The sequence below is a fragment of the Chenopodium album genome, chromosome 22 (assembly GCF_948465745.1).
Source record: "Chenopodium album chromosome 22, dcCheAlbu1.1, whole genome shotgun sequence".
NCBI classification, from domain to species: Eukaryota; Viridiplantae; Streptophyta; class Magnoliopsida; order Caryophyllales; family Amaranthaceae; genus Chenopodium; species Chenopodium album.
The window spans coordinates 10,027,747-10,049,703 of record NC_137855.1 but is presented as its reverse complement, the minus strand read 5'-3'; the positions used below and the strand labels follow the sequence as shown (position 1 = coordinate 10,049,703).

The 21,957-nt window shown below is 35.1% G+C and overlaps 3 protein-coding genes across 3 annotated transcripts; 1 reads left to right on the top strand and 2 right to left on the bottom strand.

Moving 5' to 3' along the window:
- Positions 1-769: 769 nt before the first annotated feature.
- On the bottom strand, positions 770-1,156 carry LOC145603916 (S-protein homolog 74-like). Its single transcript, XM_081659884.1, has one exon. The coding sequence runs from the start codon at positions 1,154-1,156 to the stop codon at positions 770-772; it is 387 nt and encodes a 128-aa protein (XP_081516010.1).
- A 4,655-nt stretch (positions 1,157-5,811) lies between these two features.
- LOC145603915 (uncharacterized) lies at positions 5,812-7,131 on the bottom strand. Its single transcript, XM_081659883.1, has one exon. It carries the CDS (start codon positions 7,129-7,131, stop codon positions 5,812-5,814), a length of 1,320 nt encoding a protein of 439 aa, XP_081516009.1.
- A 2,815-nt stretch (positions 7,132-9,946) lies between these two features.
- Positions 9,947-21,005, top strand: LOC145605073 (light-inducible protein CPRF2-like). The gene is made up of 6 exons (XM_081661090.1): positions 9,947-10,622; positions 12,846-12,942; positions 16,857-17,031; positions 19,667-19,742; positions 19,833-19,958; positions 20,064-21,005. Exons 1-6 carry the CDS (start codon positions 10,188-10,190, stop codon positions 20,463-20,465), a joined length of 1,311 nt encoding a protein of 436 aa, XP_081517216.1. The 5' UTR covers positions 9,947-10,187; the 3' UTR covers positions 20,466-21,005.
- The last annotated feature ends 952 nt before the right edge of the window (positions 21,006-21,957 follow it).

Sequence of the window (21,957 nt, the reverse complement as noted above, 5' to 3'; positions counted from 1 at the left end):
ATAAAGTTGAAAGTGTATTTGTCCTATATATTTTTCATGAAATACAATTGATTAGTAGTTATAAGGAAGTAAGCTAAATAGAAATTAAAGATAGCAGAGTTTGAAAAAAAATAATGTAATCATATGATGTAATTAGGTATGTTAAAAACCGATCAAAGACCGAACCTAAGTAAACTTGGCTTGAGCTTGAAGCTCATCGATCTTGGAAAAATTGGGTTCGACTCAAGCTCAATTCTCCAAAACGTGAGCTCGCCTAAAGGTTTGATAACCGTTTAAGGCTTTTCAAGCCCAAAATCAGCAAGGCCCAAATGGTTTTAATAACTCTTATATTAGTAATAAATATAGCTCCTTAGAGCTAAAATAAGCATAAATATGACCATGGATGGGGGTAAAAAATATAAAATAGACTCATCATAGACTTGACTCATTGACACCCCTAGATGTAATAAATTTAGGGCTTGTTTGGCTTTGTTTTTCGTTTTCAATTATCTATTTTTTTTAAAAAAAAAAAACAAAAAAACCAAAAACAAGAAACAAGAAAAAAAAAGTTTCAATTTTTCTGTTGTCCGTTTTCAAAATTATCAAGGTTTTAATAGGTTTTAAAATTTTTTGATTCATTATATATGTATTATGATTTAGAAATACAAAAAACCAAAAAATAAAAATCACAACAATTATATACCATCGAACCATTAATTAAAGAGTTTATTTTTATTAATGTTGGGGATACCAACAAATCATAATCGAAAGTTAAACGATCTTACACAGTTTACTTAATAATTTTGGGCCTCCAATTGTCACTAAACCTATAAATATGTTTCTTCTGATTATAAACGTAAATTCCACTATCATTTGCTTTCCATACACAATGACGACCACCGCAACCTAAATCTACAAAAGGAAATTCATCAAGAAATGCATCAAATTGTATATAGCTGGCTTGCCTTAGCCATTCCAAGTAACAACTATATTTTATCGTTTGCACGGGATCGGTATAGAACGACCAATTGAAATGACCATACACAGGAATCTCATGATATCCAAGATCTCTGCGTTTCAAAGCACGTTTTTTACAATGAATACCCATAGTATCCGTACCTGATAATCTATTTTCCACATCCACCCAATACTGTGCGGCCGTAATGCTCCAACCCATTACAATTGAGAGATCTAGGACTCTCATACATAATATTAGGACTAGTAAATATTTCAACATTGTTTTTGGATGTTTTAGTTTAAAAATTTTGAGAGGTATCTATAGTATTTTTGTTTATCAGAAGTTTTTGTGATGAAATCAATGAAGGTTCGTTGGTAGTATTTATATATGAAATAGTAAGAAAACCCTTAATAAGGAAGGAACAATTTAATGTATTCAAATAGGAATATATTGATACATTAAAGATTTATGGTAGCTAATTTGGAAGGAAATCATACTAATATGGTAAATAATTGTGATCACATATCATAATCTATCCTGATTTCTTACCAAATTCACCTTTCTTTTTCTCCAATATTTATGATAGTTGGCATTAAATCTGTTGGGGGCACGTTAAAATTGAGGCTGATTAGACTAGATTATATTGGTCAATTTGTTACACTGAAATTCATGTGAGAGAGAATTTTTTCTTTTGAGAATCACACTTTGTTTGTGGCATTTGGAGCTTATACAAAGCCATTAAATTTGTTTAAATACCGTTGAAAGTGTCTTTTGTTTCATTACAATACAGGCATACATATATTTGTTTAAATTTTTGTAAGTTACCAAAATGCATTGTTAGACATTTACCAAATACCTAAAGGTTAGCCTTTAGAATTACTTTAAAAGTGGAATTATTCTACAATAACAAAGCTTTATGAAATTCTGATGAATACAAAGTAAAAAGGTAACATAAAACCCCTCCAAGCCCAAATAAATTAATTGTCCTTAGTGAATCTTTTTCTTTTTGATTAGGCCCAAAAATATGAATGCTAAAGAATCGTCCTTTTTTTTTCCAATTGTATTAGAAAACGACAAGAAAAGGGTGATAGGCATCCTTCATTCTTGAACCAAATGAAAAACAAAATTTCTGCTCCTAACACCGTATTAGCGGGGCCTATGATTTTTTCAAATCAAATTCTTAACAAATTAAAGGATCAGAAGCTACGAGAATCCCCAGCTGCACATGATCGGGAGGATCAACAACATCAGCACAACTTTTAACAAAGCTAATTTGGAAGGAAATCATACTAATATGCTAGATAATTGTGATCACATATCATAATCATGATTTCTTTCCAAATTCACCTTTCTTTTTCTCCTATAAATATGATAGTTGGCATTAAATTTGTTAGGGGCACGTTAAAATTGATGCTGATTAGACTAGATTGTGATTGGCCAATTTGTTACACTAAAGTTCATGTGAGAGAAATTTTTTTTTTATAGAACCACACTTTGTTTGTGGCATTTAGAGTTTATACAATACCATTAAATTTGTTTAAATACCGTTGAAAGTGTCTTTTGTTTCATTATAATACAGGCATACAGAGTATCATTTTAAAATTTTTATAATTTCCAAAATGCATTGTTAGGCATTTACCAAATACCTAAAAGACCTTTAGAATTACTTTAAAAGTGGAGTTATTCTACAATAACAAAGCTTTATGAAATTCCAATGAATCCCTACTTCATAAAAAGTAGAATCTTGCTCTTATGAATAGTGTTGTGACAATTATAACCCCAAAAATGTGTATTTACGCATTTGCCCCCATTTAATATTACAAGATTTATTTAAATATTGTATCCCTTCTCTCTATTATTACGTACTTCTTCATCTTCCTATTCAATCGGTTGAATCATTGGTTTCAAGTTTCAACCACAAAGTCACTGACAATCTTCAAAGGTATTTTTAATTTTAATTTCAAATTTTTTAAAAGGTTTTGACTGATTTTAAATTTTTAGGTACTATCCTTTTTTTAATTTTAGGGTCTGGGTATTCATTTATTTTCCCTGAATTTGATTGGATTTTGGAAGAAAAAAATAGTAGATAGATAATTGAAGTGAATGGAGAACCAGAAACACTATAAGCAAGGGAAATATACCAACTTCCTAGCACTACCCCATGGAAACCCCTCATGTCTCTTTCTATTCTTTCAATTTGATTCAATTTTGGGGATTGTAGAATTGTACAAAGGTGGCTTTCAACATTGCTATTAGATTCGTTGTTATGAGATGCAAAGGACATCTGAATTTCGATTATATTTTGGGATTAAGAGCGTAATATGAGAGTCCACAACTTTAAAAGATGCAATTTTTCACGGTACATGTTTTTTGAAGGGAGTAGAATGCCTTTGTGGTTAGGCTCTAGATGTATATTCTATATTTAATTTGAAGGAAAGGAGGTGTGAGTGGTTCTCTTATCAATCCTAACCTACCTTAAAGATTTATTGTTACTAGCTTGTTAGAAAAGAAGATACCACTTTTCTAGTGAGATTCTGATATGATGCATCCTAATACTGCTATATGCTCTGCATCTAATTAGTATCAGCTTAATGACTTATTGTATTTCTTTGTATTGTTGAGTTGAATTAAGCTGAGTTCAAGCTTGGTTGCATTGGATAACTCAGCTCTTCTTACATTGGGTTTAATTACAAAGTATTAAAAAATGAAAAATAAAGCCCTTGGACCAATACAAATACTCCCTCCGTTACTTTTTACTCGCAACTTTTACTATTTTTAGTCGGTACACATTACTTGCAACCTTTTCTTTTTTTTCCTTTTAAAGTAGGTTTTTTGTGACAAAATTACCAACTTGCCCTTAGTTAATTTTTTAACCCTTTCCAATTTACATTAAACTACTGTTAATTAACTCTAAAACTAATTAAGTTAGATTAATCTAATCTAACCATTCCCACCAAAATAAACCTCCCCCAAACTGATTTCTTTAGAAATCATCAACTCCTCAACTACCAGAATTGAATGATCTTCATTCAATTCACCTCGTTCATGGCGCCCAGACTTCCTTCTTCTGGAGATTTCTCCAGAAGAACCCTAGATCTATTCCTTTGTTCCCCTTTCTCTCTCATTTGCGACTTTTCTTCTCTCTTCGCTCTTCTCTGTGAAACCCTAACAGCGCTCTCTTCTTCTCTGTACTCTCTTCCCCCTCTTGTTACCTACCAATATGAGTTCCAAAAAAAGAGAACTGAAGTCCCTTGAACTCCCTGAGGAAGCTTCGACCGTCGTTACCCGTTATCGCCCTCAAAAGGGTACTGGAATCATGAAACCAGTACGGCGGTGCTCTTCCTCGTTTTCCCGGTACAGGAGGGGGAAGATCGGCGCAAAACTGACGGAGTACATCTCCAGCGACGACGAGAAGGAGGAAGTCGTCAAAGATCCACCAGCCGTGGCTCTGGATCCGGTGGTTTTGGTTGCTGAAGTCCCTGCTCCTGGTGGCGAAGTGGTTGATGCTGAAGAGGGGAAGCAAGTCAGCCCTAAAAGGACTGATTCTGGGAAGAAGGAAGCCGCCGCTGGTGGTTCTGGTGGTGGTGGGTCACCTCGTGGGCAAAAAAGGGCCAGATCTGTGTGGAAGGACGATTACAGTGACTGGGATCCGTGCTACATGGCTTATTTGAGGGACAAGTACCCTCATGACTTCCCACCAGATCTTTGATCTTGCAGCGTAACTACTACTAAACCCTAAATCCTTTATTTTTTTAAAAAATTATGAGTCCTTTTTGGTTAACTATGCTTGTGAGTCCCTTATGATGTTGATGGGTTGATTTGTTGGTTAAAGTTGCCCTGTTTGTTTGTTGTTTGTGGCTTTTGATGTTGTATCTGTTAAAATAATGGTGGTTGCAGCCAGATCTGATGATGATATGATTTTTGTTATCTGTTTGGAGTTGTGGTTTTGCTGGTGGTGTGTGTGAATTTGCTAGCTTCACAATTGAATGCTGGTCATATGGTAGATGCTTGTTGATTGCTTTCTGTTTGGGTTTAGATGAGGCTGTTGCTATGACTTGTTGGTTGCTTGTGTTCATGGCTTTGTGTTGGTTTGATGTTCATTCATTGAGTCCCATTTGGTTGCTGTGTTTTTGATGCAATGAGTCCCCCTTGCTTGTACTATGCATCACACCTTACATATAGTTCTATATGATGAAGGGACTCTATTGACTTGAGCCCATAAGTCAAGGGTGCTCCTATATTCTCCCATTGTGGAGATATTGGTGAGGTGCCTTGCTGTGGTTGCTAATATGGTAAAAATATTCCCATCTGATGGAACTAAGTACCACTGACCATGCCATACATGAGCACTTACACATCATGGTAATAGTTGCATATAAACTTGAGCTTAAACATAGTTGGTTATACAAAAACCCTAGTACAAAAAATTAACTTGTCATGACTGCCTAGTGAATCTATTAAACAAGTAACACCTAACCATAACAAAACATACAAAAAACTCAGTTTTAGTGAATATGGTTATGTGTGGCAGTCTCTGATCTTGTGTATGTTGTGACTTCTGTCTAGATGACCAAAAAATTGTTGATACTTACAAAAAGTTATGTCTTCACCCCTCCTCTTCCTTCATCACCTGTGTTGCATTATGTTTAATCTGCATCAACCTCCATGTCTTCTTGATTTGCTTGAGGGCCTGTAGTTGGCACAAATAATGTGTTGAGGTAGTCCACTGTGTCTGCCACCAGTTTCTTGTCCACCTTGAGAATGTCTTCCAAAGCCCCCTGCCTGTCTAGCCTGGCCTTTCCCATGTGTGGTGGGTTGAAATTGTTCCCTCCTTGCTTTTCCAACACTTTAATCATACAAGATTGAAGTGTTATCTATGTGTATCTGTTTAGTGTTGGATCAAACATGTCAAAAGCTTCAGCAACCTTTTCAATTAACTCATCCAAATTAGTTGGAAATGATTGGTACTGAATTGATTGTATGGCCTTGAATAACCCCAAATCAAGCACATTAAGGTCAGGGGATTGGGCAGGTTGAAACACAAACTCAATGTTGAAACCATTTGCCTTAGTTGCAGCAATGAACTCCTCATCTTTTGGAATTTGGTGAGGCCTAGCATTGTCCCACTGTATGATGATGTTCTTTGACAGTTCTGTTGGCCATTCAGCATGTATTGTTGGAATGATTTTTTCCAAAATCATCTCCCTAATTGCTTCCTTGTTAACACTTTGAATGGCTTTAGTTTCTAGTGTCCCTGCCTCTCTGTTCTTGCTTTTCTTCCTAGCTCTTTCATGCTTTACAAATGGGAACAATCCATACTTCCCAGAGTGTATCATAGTCCCATCTGCTGCATACAATGGTTTGCCCACCATTCCCATGAACATGGCTTTCATTTTAAACCTTTTGGACTGTTGTGCTCTGTAAGGCACCTCCTCATTTGGAGTGAGGTAAAATGTCCTTGTCTCTGGGTTCAAGTAGAACCATTTCTCATCAATATGAATGTGATTTTGCATGTCCATGAATGTTGGGTCCCCTTGACTTGGTGCTGGAAGTATGTGTTGTAGAACCCATTTTAGCCTTGCAACTTTTTTTTTGTCAGTGAGTGCTGGGTGATTACTTGCTGAAACTGACCTCAGTTTGCCTCTTTTTTTTAATCTGTGAATGAGAACATGGCTGACATTCAATGCTGCCCCATAGCTTCTGTTTGTTGTCCTCTTGTACAGTGGCACTGACATCAGCCACTCATCAGAATACTCAATGGCCTTTCTGCCTGTTTTCCCTAGCCTTTTGGTCCTGACATCAACAACTTCTCCTTGCTGCATGTGTTGTTTTATTACTTGAAACCATCTTGTTGTTGTTGATTTGTGTACTTGATGTTTTCTTGCCAAAGAGGCCAGCATACCTCTTGGAAGTGAGCTACCTTCCATGTGGAGTAGAATATCATCCACTATTTGTCTTTTCTGTTGAATGGTGAGTTCCCTGCTTTGCCTACCATTGTTTGCTGCATTGTTGCCTTGCTCTTCATCTGAATGAGAGTCCCCATTCTGATGGCCTTCACTGTTTTCTTGCTGTGATGATTGTGAGGAATCTGTCCCTGACTCTGATGTTGAATGCATGGAATTTTCTTCCATCTCTGACATATGCTCCATGAGCAACTGATTGATGTTGAAAAAATCATCCTCTGTCTCTGCCATGAGTCCCTTTTTTTTTTTTTTGCAGATTTGATGGTAGGTGATGAAGTGGAGGTGACTTGCCTTTTTTTGGAAGCTTTCAGTGGAGCCTAATTCTGTACAAATTCACTAATGCTGCTAATACTAACTCAACAATTAGGAATTAGGGCTAATTTTAGATGATGATGATTTTTTGTAATTTTCAAACAATTAAATTCTGGGTTATGTGGTCTGTAACTATAACACTGTTCGTATTTCCCTCCCCCCCCCCCAATACCCTTTTGAACTTGTTTGTGGTGTTGTGGGTTGTGGAATGAATGAATTTGCCCTTATAAAGGGTGTTTATGTTTTCATTTTGGCTGTTTAAATTTTCAGGTTCCAAAATTTTCAAATTTTCATGAAAATTTTGGAGCCAAAAAAAAAAATGGAGGCTAAGTCATTTAGCCTCCAAAATTTCTGTCAGGATTTTTTGGAGGGACGCAAAAAGAGAGGGAAAGGAGAGAGAAAAGGAGAGAGAACAGGAGAGAGAAAATAAAAAAAGGGGTCACATGCCCCCACTTACTTTCATTTTCCCTCCCTTTTTAATTACCTAATCACATGCCCCTCCTACTAATATTTCCACTTAACATCTTTTGCCTAGGAGTCCGCAACTCCCTCCAAAGTTGCGAGTAAAAAGTAACGGAGGGAGTATAAAAAATTTATTTATTTATTTTTTTTTTATTTTTTTATTTATTTATTTTTTTTTTAAAAAAAAACACTATTCCGTATTTTATTATTTTGGATTTTTACATTGGGTACAAGATACCAAACTTTATACTCAATGATCATATATTCATATTAGAATTAACAACATTGCTAAGTATAAATGTATGTTGCATTGGACTTGAGCAAAATCCAAACTCAAAACTAAAATTTAACACCTAACAGTCCTAAGTACTCATAGGATACCTAAGAATAAATTGATGCAAAATTTCATTATTCCTCTATTTGTTACTTTTTGTTTTTCAGCTTGTAATATTATCAAAATTTTATTCTAGAGAATCATCTAGACTCTACAAGAAAAGCGTAAATGCTATTTTTTACTCTTTAAAATACATAAGAAAAGGTTAAGGATATATGATTTTGAACTTAATAGTCGATTGTTATTCTTTCGAAAGGTTCATTATATTAAATCTTACCAGTTTCAAGGTATTTAAAGATTGCATAAGACATTTTTTTGTGCAAAATGCTTACTAATCATTACTACGTACAAGCCTTGATAACTTCTCCGCACTAACCATGTCGCGCGTTAACTACCCTAGTATAAAGTAAAAAGGTAACCTAAAACCCCTCCAAGCCCAATTAAATTTATTGTCCTTAGTGAACCTTTTTCTTTTTGATTAGGCCCAAAATATGAATGTTAAAGAACCGTCCTTTTTTTTTTTCAATTGTATTAGAAAATGACCAGAAAAGGGTGGTAGGCATCCTTCATTCTTAAACCAAATGAAAAACAGAATTTCTGCTCCTAACACTGTATCAGCGGGGCATCTGATTTTTTCAAATCAAATTCTTAACTTATTAAATGCTCAGAAGCTGCGGGAATCCCCAACTACACATGATCAGGAGGATCAACAATATCAACACAACTTTTAACAAAGCTTCCCTTTAAGGTCATTCAACATCAATAAGACAATAACAGTGGTACCAACCTCTCTAATAACCAAAAACAGCTGATTCCAATTTACATTGATTCACTACAATAACAGATTCCAAAGACTAATCTACGTAACCCACTATAACAGCTGATTCCAAAGACTGATTTCATTACCTTTTACTAAATTTTCATTTACTTTTGAGAAATGAAACTGGAAACTACTTTATAAAGTTAAAATATTACAAAAATGCCATTAATGACATGAGAAGCATGTGAGTCGTCCAATTAACATGATCTAAGGGCCTAAATTAGTTCCCAGTTCTTTATTTTAGCCTTGGTTCTCATTATAACTTGGTTTCATATATATACTCTTTATATGATATCATCTCGCCTATAGATGATATCATCTGTTTGTTCAATGATATTCTTTATTGGTTCCAGGATATCATGTATAGGATTGATAATATCCTCTATTGATTATATGATATCATCTACAAAGTGGGATTGTTGTTTTAAGGCACTCGTCAAACTATTGGTGAGGCAAGTCTCACACAATACCTTCTCATTTATAAAACATCCTTAAAAACAAGTGGTGCATAAAGGTATCCATTACTAGACCCACGCCCATTTCTCCCATCCACAATACACCACGACGACCCACCCCACCTCCTTTCCTCCCCTTCCTACATATCACCATGACCATCCAAACCCCACCTAAAACGAACCACTCTAACCTCAATCCCTACAATTCAGATCACCAACCACAGCTCAAAAAATCTAACCATAATGGAATAACCTTCATGATTATAACTTCTAGAACACGCCCATATCATTTCAAGATTTTGATTCTAATTTGTGTTTTTCTTTTTTTACAATTGATCCTTTCAAAAAGATACATCTGGAAAGCATAAATTATTGAGTGTCCAATTGTCCAAGAACATATACTTCGTAAGATATAACTCATCCATTCAGAATCCCTAACTTCTTAACTAACAATATTCACCTCCTCCCTTTACATCTACTCGTATAACATAATTTCGAAGATCAACCTAATTCCGCTCGAATTTTAGTAAAGTTCAAAAGGACACTCAAAGCAAAAGCAACTTAGCAAGTACTCCGTAGCAACTTGTAGTAATTGTACATACACACATAAAATATAGTATATTTTAAATATAATTTTACTACAGTCATATAAAAAGAGAGTTATTCTTGGACGATTCTCCCATTAGCTTTCCCAAATACACCAACAACCCACCCTCTTTTACAAGAAAAACTCTAACTTTATCAAATCAAAAACACCCAAAAAAATCATACCCTCATCATCATCACAATCCAGATAATACCAATCCACATATAATAAAAATCAAATCTTTACATAAAAATAAAAAAACCCATTTAAATAAAATCAATTTCTTCCCCAAAAAAAGCAAAAAAACAAAATAAAATAATGGATAGAGTCTTCTCAGTAGGAGACATTTCCGACCAATTCTGGTCGCCGCCGCCGCCGCCACCGCCGCCACCTGCCGGAGAATCAAAGATGAACAGAAGCGCATCTGAGTGGGCTTTCGAGAGATTCTTGCAAGAAACTTCACCAATTTCTGATTCTTCTTCTTCTAAATCAATGGCGGAAAACGACGCTGTTGAGATCAAAGATCCCCCTATTTCTGCTGCTGCTTCTGGGACCGCCGCCACGTCAGCCGCCGCCGGAACAACCGCCGATGTTACTAGTAAATATAATAATTTGGGTGCGCAATCGTTGGGGAATGGAACGACGTCGTTGAATCGTCAAGGATCGAGTGTTGTTCCTATTGATTCTGATGATTATCATGCTGTTCTTAAGAATAAACTCAATTTGGCTTGTGCTGCTGTCGCTTTGACTGGGGTAATTATTTTATTAATTTAATTTGCAATAGTCGTTTTTTTTGGGAATTTGATTGATTAATTGATTTGTTCTTGAATTTCCTTGAATTAATTTGAATTGGGTGGTCCTTCTTTGATTTCCAGCTCTTTATTGATTTGTGAATTGTTAAAGCTTTGATTTGGAGAGAGGTTGAGCTCATTTTTTGTTGTTGATTTTTTCGATTTTGGGTGCTGTTTGATTTGATGGGTTGGTTTTATTTCGTTAGTTTTAATCGATTGAGGTGAATTTTGAGAGGTTAGTGCTGGTTGAGTTGATTGGGCACTTTTTCATGATTTGGGGCTTATTTTTGAGGTTTAGTGCTCTCTGATTTGATGGGTTGTTTTCTTGTTGGTTTATGTTATTGGTTTGGGGCTTATGAATTTTTTGTGTTATTTGATTTGGTGAATAGTTTCAATTTCTTGATTTATCAATGTTTTGTAATGCTTTATTGCTACTAGTTTGTTCTTTGGTGGAAGACAGATTATGGGTAGAATAAAAATGAATTGGAAGATGAATTGATCATATAGAATTAAGCTGGCTAGGGTTGTTATCTTTGATCAGTATTTTGAGTTTTGGCTTGCTGTGATGGATGATTTCTACAACCCCTCGAATGTCTGCTGTGTACCTTTTGGATTCACTCTCTTTCTTATCATGTACAAGTACTTGTACTGAATTGTGGGAGTAACTCAAAACTTTGTCCTAATTTGGTTTGTAATTACTTAAAATTTTCTATGACGAGTTGGCTTTGATGTGGTATCATCTGTGACTGTGCTGTGTTATATTGTTTTGCTTGTTTGAGTTGGATAAATATTCATAATTGCAAATTCACTTTGCGTATTTTTTGGCTTATGCTCTTTACCTATGCAAAGAGGGATCTTGGCTATGTACTTTTAAGTACTTGCTATCTTTATATTATGCTTCTATGAGGCATGACCGCATGAATATAGCCTCTCTGCATGATTTTGAGCCTGCCAGAGTGCCAGGCCAAGTATTATGTAATAGATTACTAATCTGACTTGTATTTCTGATTTAACAAGGCTAATAAATAAAGATAAAAGCTTGAGTCTTTTATTGACAATGGCAAAATTTTGGATACAAATGGATAGGTTAATGTTTGAGGCTATCACTCTCTTGATAACTTTAGGATATCACTCTCTTAGTAACTTGAGGTTACTACTCTCAACAAATTTCCTCACAATACTCATAAAGATTTACAGCATATCCTATCCCCTATTTATACTAAGGCTAAAGACTACTAACCTAGACTTCCCAAATCGCCCCTCCTAAGGGTAGTCTATTGCACAGTAGTGTGAGCTTTGTACTGGCTCATTAGCTCAGTCATTAACCTGTGTACTTCCCTATCTTCTTAAAACTGATATTTTCCTTTATGACGATTTTCAATCATGATACTGTCGACCTCATTTGGCAGGAATTTTTATACCTGTTTGTACTGCTCCTTTTCACTTTATCTTCTATGTTCCTATTTGTTCAGATCCTGCTTAATTATTTCAAGGAAATTGCAAAGAAAATCTTCCCTCTTTTATGAGACAAATGCAGACAGTGACTTCTGAAAAGTGCATTGTGGTTTTCTTCTCATAATAAGTCATTTTACTAGAAGCTGTGTGTATCAGTTGATGTTTGATGATTTAGGAGTTTGGGCTTCTATCCCTACACACTTCAACTGATTATTTCCCATAATTTTTTTTCTTTCCTTTTAGAAGTAGACTGTAGAAAATTTTGGTATTTGGAATATTTTATTGACCATAATACCTGCAACGGCTTCGAATCGTAATTAAGTGCCCATGACTCTTTAGAAGGGCTCTCACCTTACCATGCCTGAGGTGGTTGCATTACCATTTCTCTCTCTTTTAAAAGTCATTGAGATCTTGGAGAGTTGGAGGAGAATAGAATATGTTTTGTTTTGAAATGTTAGAACATGTCACCCTTTGAACCAGCGTAAAGTGAGGGAAAAGAAATGGAGTGGTTCCGAATTGTTCATCTGATGACTATGGTAATGTGAATCCCTCCAAAAGCCCCTGAACTTTAAAATAACGAGGCCATGGACTGGTGCTACTTTCTGGAATGGCTTTTATTTTTTGCTTTATTGTTTTTTTTTTCTTCTCTGTGTTAGTAAACAGGCATCTTTCACCTTGATCATTTTATTGTAAATTTATCATCTGATTCCTCCTCATCTACTTTTAACAGGCACCCTTTGTTATGAATCAAAATTCAGCCGGTGCAGCAGAAAATGTAACACAGGGTTCAGCTGATTCACGACCAGCTTCCATTCCTCCATGTAAAGGTTTGTGTCTACAGATGCTTAGACTTGGAATGTAGGCAACCTTACTTTCTTAGTTTATGCATCACAGAATGTCAGTTCACTTAATTTGACATTTTTTAGTGGAATTTTACCAGTTTATGACTTTTAGTATGGAATGTCTTTCTTACCCAGGAAGCCATTTCTTTAAAGCATTGGGTAATGTTGAATGTTAATGTTAATGTTGTAGTATACAATTTCTTCTCTTTGATCACTTTGTGGTTTTTGCACCGTATTTTTCTGAGTTCTGATCTGGACCTTAAATAAGTGGTTGCTTGGTTTGGTTCAAGAAATGGAAGGAATAGAGTTGATGCCTAAAAAGCTGATACAGTTGTTTGGTTTAGTTAGGGTGTGAGGTCCATAGTCTCCTTCCCAATGTATAAAAGGTTCAAGGCGTAATGAGGAAATGAAGGTCCTGCAGCACCTAGGCGCGCCTTGGATGTGCTTTGGTGCGCCTCTTTGAAGTGAGGGGCACAATATAAAGCAAAAATTTGTTTATGTGCGCTTCGTGCACCTCTTTGAATGTGCCTCACCTAGTGAAAAAGGCGCTTCGCCTAGCTCCTGAGCACTACTTTTTATACATTGCTCCTCAGGTACACTAGCAACCCACCACATTATGAGTAGTCCATCTCACCAACCCTCTGCAGCTACCCTACTACCTCCATGGCCACATCCTTCTTTGCTCATCGTCTGTTTCAGTCTCCACTACCCATGATTGTTGATTTGTTATTGCTTGAAAAACCAAGGATTTGTTTGGTTCATCTAATTTTGACTGAAATTATTTTATCCAAACTTTTTTTTTATATATTATTTTATTTGTATTATTTGAACTTATTTTTTATTTTATCTTATTTTGTTTAAACTTACTCTAATTTATTGTGTTTGAACTAATTTATTATACTTTACTTTTTTGATCTTATTTATTTAATTATATTTCTTAAATTATTTATTTTGAACTTATCATTTTTTTTTTTTTTTGAAATAAGATAAAATAAGTTAAAATAAGATGAACTAAACTGACCTGTAGTCTTCCAAATTTACAGCAACCTTTTGAGTTAAGAGAATATTGGTTTTGGTTAACAAGTTTTGTAAAGGACCGCTTCTTTTTTACTTTTTAGGCACTTTTATTCTGTTTTGGCAAACACCTTTTACCATCTTACAATTTTTATACCTTTCCACTTTCATTCTCTTTACTTCCGCTTTTTTCCTTTAGCCTACCTACCTTTTTGCTCCATGTCTCTAATTTTATTCACCATTCCACTTACATTTTTTAAATTTATAAAATCAAGAGTCTTAGAGCCAAAAAAAAAAAAGAAAAAGAAAAAAAAAGGGGAATAATAATTTTAGCTTATGTTTCAATGTGAGAATACCAACTTTTGAAATTTCCCGTCTTATGAAGTCTACAAATTTTATAAGTGGCCAAAGACATAATCAAGTATGGGGTTTCAATCCTTACTCTGAGTGATAAAGTTATTACCAAACAACTAGACAATTAATGGATTTTAAATTGAAAAATACTGGCTTCTTATTCTGACACCATTCCATTTCAGTCTTTGGAGCATCCATTGAACTTCTTTCACTCGACCTCTATTTAATCTCCTTGCATTTTGGAGTCAAACTAATTTTTCCATGATGCATGGTTGTAATTACCATGTTTCAACCTATTTCTAGCCTGGGTGGGTCGTTGTTAACTTGAATTGATTGTTGAGATGTTAACTTGACATATTTGTTGAATATTTTAAGGAGAGTTGGTAGTGTTATTGTTGGGTGAGAAATAAACAAATGATTGATACTAAGTTGTAATAGTGCATAGGCTTTAATCATTGTTTATCTTTATTTGGCTCCTTTTTTTAACATTTTGAAAAATAAGACACTTAACTTTTAGATATATATATCTTAGGTTGTACTCCCTTTGTCCATATCTAGCTGAATTAGACTGCCACAAAGCTTTAGTCAAATTTTATTGACTTTCAAAGAGTTGATAACATCCAAAGAATTTAAAGAGTTGTGTTTTTTTTTTTTGTTTTCCCAAAAAAAAAATAAATTATCATTCGTAATCTTCTCCAATCGAAATATATGAATTAATCAATGTAGTTGTGGCTTAAATAGAGTATTAAAATCTTTCACAATTTTCTTACCATTTCTATGTCACAAGGACTATCAAAGATCTCTCATTTTCAAATAAGTATACTGTTTAAAATGGTTATCATTTATATTTTTGGGAAAGCAACAATTTTAATTAATATTGGGAATTTGATCTTCATGATAGAGGATCATGCTCTAGTAGACTAGTACCACTCCAGATTTTGATTTGGGTTAATAATAGGATCCTCTCCCTCCCCTCCCCCCCCTCCCTTCACCGTTCTTCCATAGATTTCAATTTTTTTTTTTCGTTGAAATGTTTTCCAAAGTAAACATAGATTTATGTTCTTGCTTAACTTTTGTTATCAAATATCCAACTCTTAGGTCGATCATGGGTATAAAAAATCATCTTTATTGGTTTTTGACGAAAAAAGATGGAGTTCACAACTGAACTTAAATTGAATGTATCTTCTGTCATCCAACAGATTCTTAATTTTTTTTTTCTCTAATCTTTTGAAGATTTTGTGAATGATGAGAACAATCAATTCTATAATCTTCGAGTTTGAAAAATGTAAAATTTGGGGTAAAGTAAACATCTATTTCATGGATCTCAAATCTATCATATCCTTTTTATAGTTTGACAAAAAATTCAATGGCAGAATTTTACATTGTCAACTTAAGCTCAATAACTGAGTTTTAGTAGTCACATAAGCAATCCTATATAATAGCAAGTTCAACTTCACACAAAAGTTTAAGTTGGATGGCGTCAGTTTAACACCTAAAGTCCCACGGAAATAAAGTACTGAGTTACTACGATTGCTCAAGATAAATCCCAACAATTATAATTCGGATCTACAGCACAAAGAACCAATGAAAGAAGCAACATACTACAATTTTTGTCAGAAAACTGTAAACCAACGTACTTGATCCTTTGGGTGGTTACTATCTTTTTAATCTTACATAACATAGAATGAGAAACCTCAGTAAAATATGAAGAAAAGATTCCTAGATGTGAGTTTGAAGTGTTTATGAAGTGCACAAACAATGTGAAAAAGGTTAAAGTATAAATTTAAATTTTGACAGTACTTCCAAAATAAGTAAGCGCAAAGGCACAAAGCTAACTTAATTTCAATTATTAATCCTTTATAATGTACAACCTTGTATAGACATATATAATATATAACCTATTTGTATAATATTCCAAAATACTAAAATTCATGTTGAAAATTAATAAAATAATAAATCATGTTGAATATATTTGTATAATATTCCAAAATACTAAAATTCATGTTGAAAATTAAATATAATAAATCATAATGTTAATAACATAAGCTCACTGATGTGCTGTATTAAACTAGTTGTCTAAAACATATATGGTAGATCCTAATGAGTCTGAAGATTTATTTAGTATATCATTGTATTGTAAATCAGGCCAGACTCAAAACTTATGAGGTCCTACTAAACAATTTTTTTGGATTGGCCTAACGAACCCATATTTTTACTAAATGTGCATATTTTTTTCGATAAAATGTGCAAAATTGATTTTTGAACTAATAAAAATTTTGAATTTCTGGAAAAACATAAACTGTGCACATTATGTTCAAAATTTATGCACATCAAACTTGAGTCAATTTTTTTTTGCACATTTAGTTAAAAAAAATGTACATACAGTACAAGGTTATGCACATAAAATCCTTCTCATTCTAAGGAACTTCTCAATTGACCCCTAAATCTGTATATTATTTTCTATGCTTGTTTGTGAATTGAGTTCTAAAATTATGTTACTAAATTTGACTATCCACATAACTATCTCACAGGGTCACTAGATAAGGATTCAAAGCCTATTGGAATTCTCTCCCCTCCCACCCTGCCCAAGAAACCTGTTGTTCAGGCCAACCAAACCACCAGCTATGATTCTGATCAGTCAGATGATGACGATTTAGAAGGTGAAACTGACAATATGGATCCTGCTGATGTAAAGCGTGTTCGGAGGTAAATACTTTTAGTAGCATAATCTTAACTTATTATCCTTCCATCCCATTGCACAGCGATGGGGAAAGTGGCAGCCTTTTCTTTTCTGACATCTTTCCCATTATTGGTTAATTCTTGCTGGTGTGAACAGTATTCTACTTGGATTGTACATTTGATCACTATTGAACAAATCTTTTGTGGAAAATATGATGCTTTCTAAATTTAATGGAACTAAGGAAGCCTAACTTATAAAAATGCTAGGCAATCATAGTATCAGGAAACTAAAATGATCTTGTGTAATTCAAGTAATCTGATAGATTACTAATTTATAATTAGATATCTAGTATGCATTCTGCTGAAGTTTTTGTCTCCAACTTTCATTTAGTCTATTCTGAACTTTGCAGACTTCATAATTCACTCTTCTATCAACTCAATGTTTACATGGATAGGCTCCTCTTCGATGTTTATAGACTGATTATGAGTTTTCTATCATAATTCAGTATGTCATCTAAAGGTTTCATTGCCATTGAATTTGCATCAAAGTTGCATGCTATCATTTGTTTTGTTGCAATGCTTCCATGAGTTCCTATTGATGTCATTTGGATGATGTGTTGCAAGGTCAGACTTCACGTGAAGCTTATGCCAGTTATATCGAGAAAGTAATTTATGTGTGATGTCAATTGCTTATATAAAACGCTTTCATGAGCTCCTTGTGATGTCATCTGGATGATGTGTTGCTAAGTCAGACTTTGCATGAAATTTATTGACACGTTATAATGAGAAAGTAATTTTTTTATGATTGCAATCAGCAACATGTTATTAAATTACTTTTTCTTCTTATAGGAAGAAAGACAAATACACATCTAATTCATAGAAACCACTTTCATTGCAAAGCCAAGTGAGAGTGTGAGACTATATCAAAATTTTCCTAATGGGGAACGTTACACCCCTATACTAACCAATATAAATTCAAGCCACACCAACTTACCTTAATTATCCAATTAGTCTGACCTTGCCGACTCATTATCTTTTATATTTGATTCTCCACCAAACATTTTACATCTAATTACGATCTAAGGTTTTTCTACGACAATCACCTCCACCAGTTATCATCACTCACTCCCTCTCCCCTCCATAACACTCAGACTTCAAAGACTGACGACCATTGACAACAAATTTATACAACTCCGACGTCGTGCAAACCTTTGAGATGAGGATGAAGAGGTTAATTCTATTCAAAGAATTTTCTGTATTCCTCTGTAATATTTTTGTTTAATTTTGCAAAAAAAATTTTTTTGCAGATCTAATAATATCATTATTTTTCTTTCTTCGTGCTGTCTCGCTCTTGAATTATGAGGATGGTGGACGGGATTGGTGATTGGGAAGTATGATGATAGTGGCCTTGGATGGACAAGGAGCAAGTTATGGTGGTAGGTAGTGGTGGTGAATTGTGTGGGGATTGCTTGAAACAGTGATTGGATGTGCTTGGTTGGGTTCTTTTGGTGGTGGAAGTGGAAGTAGCGAGAGCAAGTGGTTGGTGGGCTTGATTTGTGAAGGTTGTGGGTGGTAGGTGTGAGCAACGCAAGGTACCTTACCAAGATTCGCAAAACTGGAACTGGTTCCTCAAAATGCAACCGGAACTGGAACCGCTACAGGCTTTTGGATCATTTTTTAGACACTAAAAAATTATTGCCAGCTTTTTTAAAAAATAAATCTACTCTTTTATGATTTTGTCTCAAATTATTATTAAATTTTTTTAATTTATTTTTTTGCTCCAAAAAATTGTTTTGTAAAAAATAAAAAGGCTAAGTAGCATATTTTTGCTACTCTACTTTCTGGATACACAGTTTGGAATCAGAACTGATGTTGACCACATGCCCAATAGTGGTTCCAATCGATTGAGAACGGGAACCAAAACTTGTTGCAGTAGGTGTTCAATTTTTTCCCTGGACCAAAACTGGAGGAACTGAAGCCACAGGTTCCTAACTCCAGTTCGGGTTTCCAAATTCTATGCTCACCTTTGTTGGGTGGGAATAGTGACTATGGTGTTGGTGGATGGACGAGTTATGCTGATTAGTGATTGTGGCTGGAGATGGATGCATGGGGTTTGTTGGAAATGGTGATGGGGTGTGCTTGGTTGTGGGTGGTTTTGTTGGTGGAAACGGGAGTAGTGAGAGCAGGTGGTGGGTGAGCTTGATCTGTGAGGGAGGTGGGAGGGGTTAGTGGCTTTGGTGATGGTGGCTGGACATGAACCATTTATGGTTGTTGCGGTGGTGGATGGAGGTGGGTGCATAGGTGGTGATGGACTGTTGAATGTGAACTAACTAATCTTCCCGCTTAAAACTTGAAGTATCTAACTAAATTGTCCTGAAATGGCCATAGTTTTCTAAGTGATGAAATGCTGTAGAAGAATTCTGCATAAAATTTGTATATTTATTTTCCAATTTTTGTTATTTTGGTCTTCTTGATCTGTTCAAATAAGATCTTCTGAGTATGGTACACAGTCTGTTTCTTGCACTATTTTGCCTGGCTCTTTGAGTTGCTATTTGGTTCATGTTGATTTTGAATTATTTTTTTTTTTATAAAAAATGTCTTTAGATTAAGTATCATCTCTCTCTCTCCATTCATGTTTATATATGACTGTTCTGTGTATCAGAATGCTTTCGAATAGAGAGTCAGCTAGACGCTCAAGGAGGAGAAAGCAGGCACATCTGACAGAACTTGAGACGCAGGTTTATTTGGATCTACTTTTGTATTGATATTGATCTGTACCATTTTTTTATTTTACTCATCATCTTCAATAACTCCTCTGTTCACAATAGGTTTCTCAGCTGAGAGGTGAAAATTCTTCATTATTGAAGCGTCTTACTGACATAAGCCAAAAATTCAATGATGCTGCTGTGGACAATAGAGTTTTAAAAGCTGATGTGGAAACTTTAAGGGCAAAGGTATTCCTTAACTTGAGTAGCATGTGTTACAAATTTTGCTGAAAACTAGGAACTAAAAGTTGTTTATTTTGCTTCCCCTAGTTAATGCAAAAGTTTGTTCTTCAGGTAAAAATGGCGGAGGAAACTGTGAAAAGAGTTACAGGGATGAACCCCTTGCTGCAGGCTATGTCCGAAATCACTGCTATGGGAATGGCACCCTTTGGTGGGAGCCCTTGCCCTTCTGACTCAGCTGATGCTGCTGTGCCGGTGCAAGATGACCCTAAACAAACTCATTATTATCAGCCTGTTGATAATCCTCAGCCTGCATCTCATCCAAGAGTCGACAATGGTGTCACTGACATTCCTTCTATTGATGATGTGCTGCAAAATGCTGCAACACAAGTATTGGGTGGCAGCAAGATTGCAAGAACTTCTTCCATGCATAGAGTTGCCAGCTTAGAGCACCTCCAGAAACGGATTCGTGGGGGAATGGATCAAGGTAGCCCACATGGTGGTCCTGAGCAATAATCATGCAACCAATAACCATTGTCCTGCAGATTCTTCAGATCCAATATTGATCTGCCATTGTCATGTAAAGTATGGTTAATTTTTTTCCTGTCATTGCATATTGGACCGTAAGGCATTGTATTGCCTTTGAATTGCCAAATAGCATGAGTTACGGTATTGTCTTGCCGTCTAATCTTTCTCATTTATGGATTAGCATTACTGATAGCTTCTTGTAGTTGGTAGGATCTACCTTGTGTTGGCCTTGAGGTTATAGGATCAAAATCTCCCAACTGCAGTAAAGGGATAAGCGTTTCTGCTTATCTCCCCCTCCCTCCAACACCCTTGAGGGCCTAGCTTGCTTATCTGAGCATATTAGTTGATCCGCGATGAATCTGGTCCATTTCATCTTACCCAGAAAAATAGAAAAGAAAAAAAAAGTTCTGAAGTTTAGAAGTAGATTGATTCCCTGTTGATACTATGATCATTGTTACTGTGGAAAAAAATTCGTTGAACAGCTTATATAACATTCATTTGCCTTAATTTGGAGGGTAATGTTCTTTACCGAAAGTTAGTTTTGAGTGGTTATGTGGTAAACATATACTTGACAAATTCTTGCACGTATTAAAAACATTTTTGGTGTGTGATAGCTGCATGTGTTCACTTATTACTCTCTCTGTCCGTTTTTGTTTGCACTATGAACCTACTTTTTGTGAGAGCGTTTTGGGTCAAATGGTGCCAACAATAAGTGACGGAGGTAGTAGAAGCAAGCAAGTTACTAAAATTTAGGAGTTGAGACACCAAATATGGTTTGGGTCTTATGTTGCCTCCTTTCAGGCGTTGAAGATTGAATTTGTTCTCTCGTTTGAGTCAGTTTCTAAAAACTTGCAGAGTTTTCCATATTATATGCCGCAGTATAATCTTCACTTTATTTTATGATACTAAAGCTTTTGCACTCTACTCTTTACGTCCCTGAAAGACTTCCATGTAATAATATGCACTTTCTTGTAAGGTATCGATCATTACTTTCTTTTATGATATTGAAGCTACTCCGTATTACATACTACTCTCTACGTCCCTGAAAGACTTTCATGAAATAATATGCACTTTCTTGTAAGGTGTTGGTCATTACTTTTAACAATCTCTATATCTCTCTCTGGTGCAACTGTAAAACGTTACAATTTCCACACTTGCAACTTTGCTGTCAGCAGAGTGACCAGCAAGGCAGCAAACCTGCCATAGTTAAACTCCTCCAAAGATTAGACCCTCATGAATACAGCCAAACTTTACAGACACTTTCAGCCACAACAGCGAAAATTCCTGAGAATTATACACTATAGTACAGGTTTCCTGTAATCAAGCATAATTTCAGACTGTCATCACAAGTCTATTATACTTGAAGGTGAACAACTTAGCTCAGTGAACCACTCTAGTGTATTCATCGGTTTCCATTTTCAAAGAGATTCACTACCTAAACCAGATTACTCAGTGGACAGCACTAGCTGTATTCATTAGA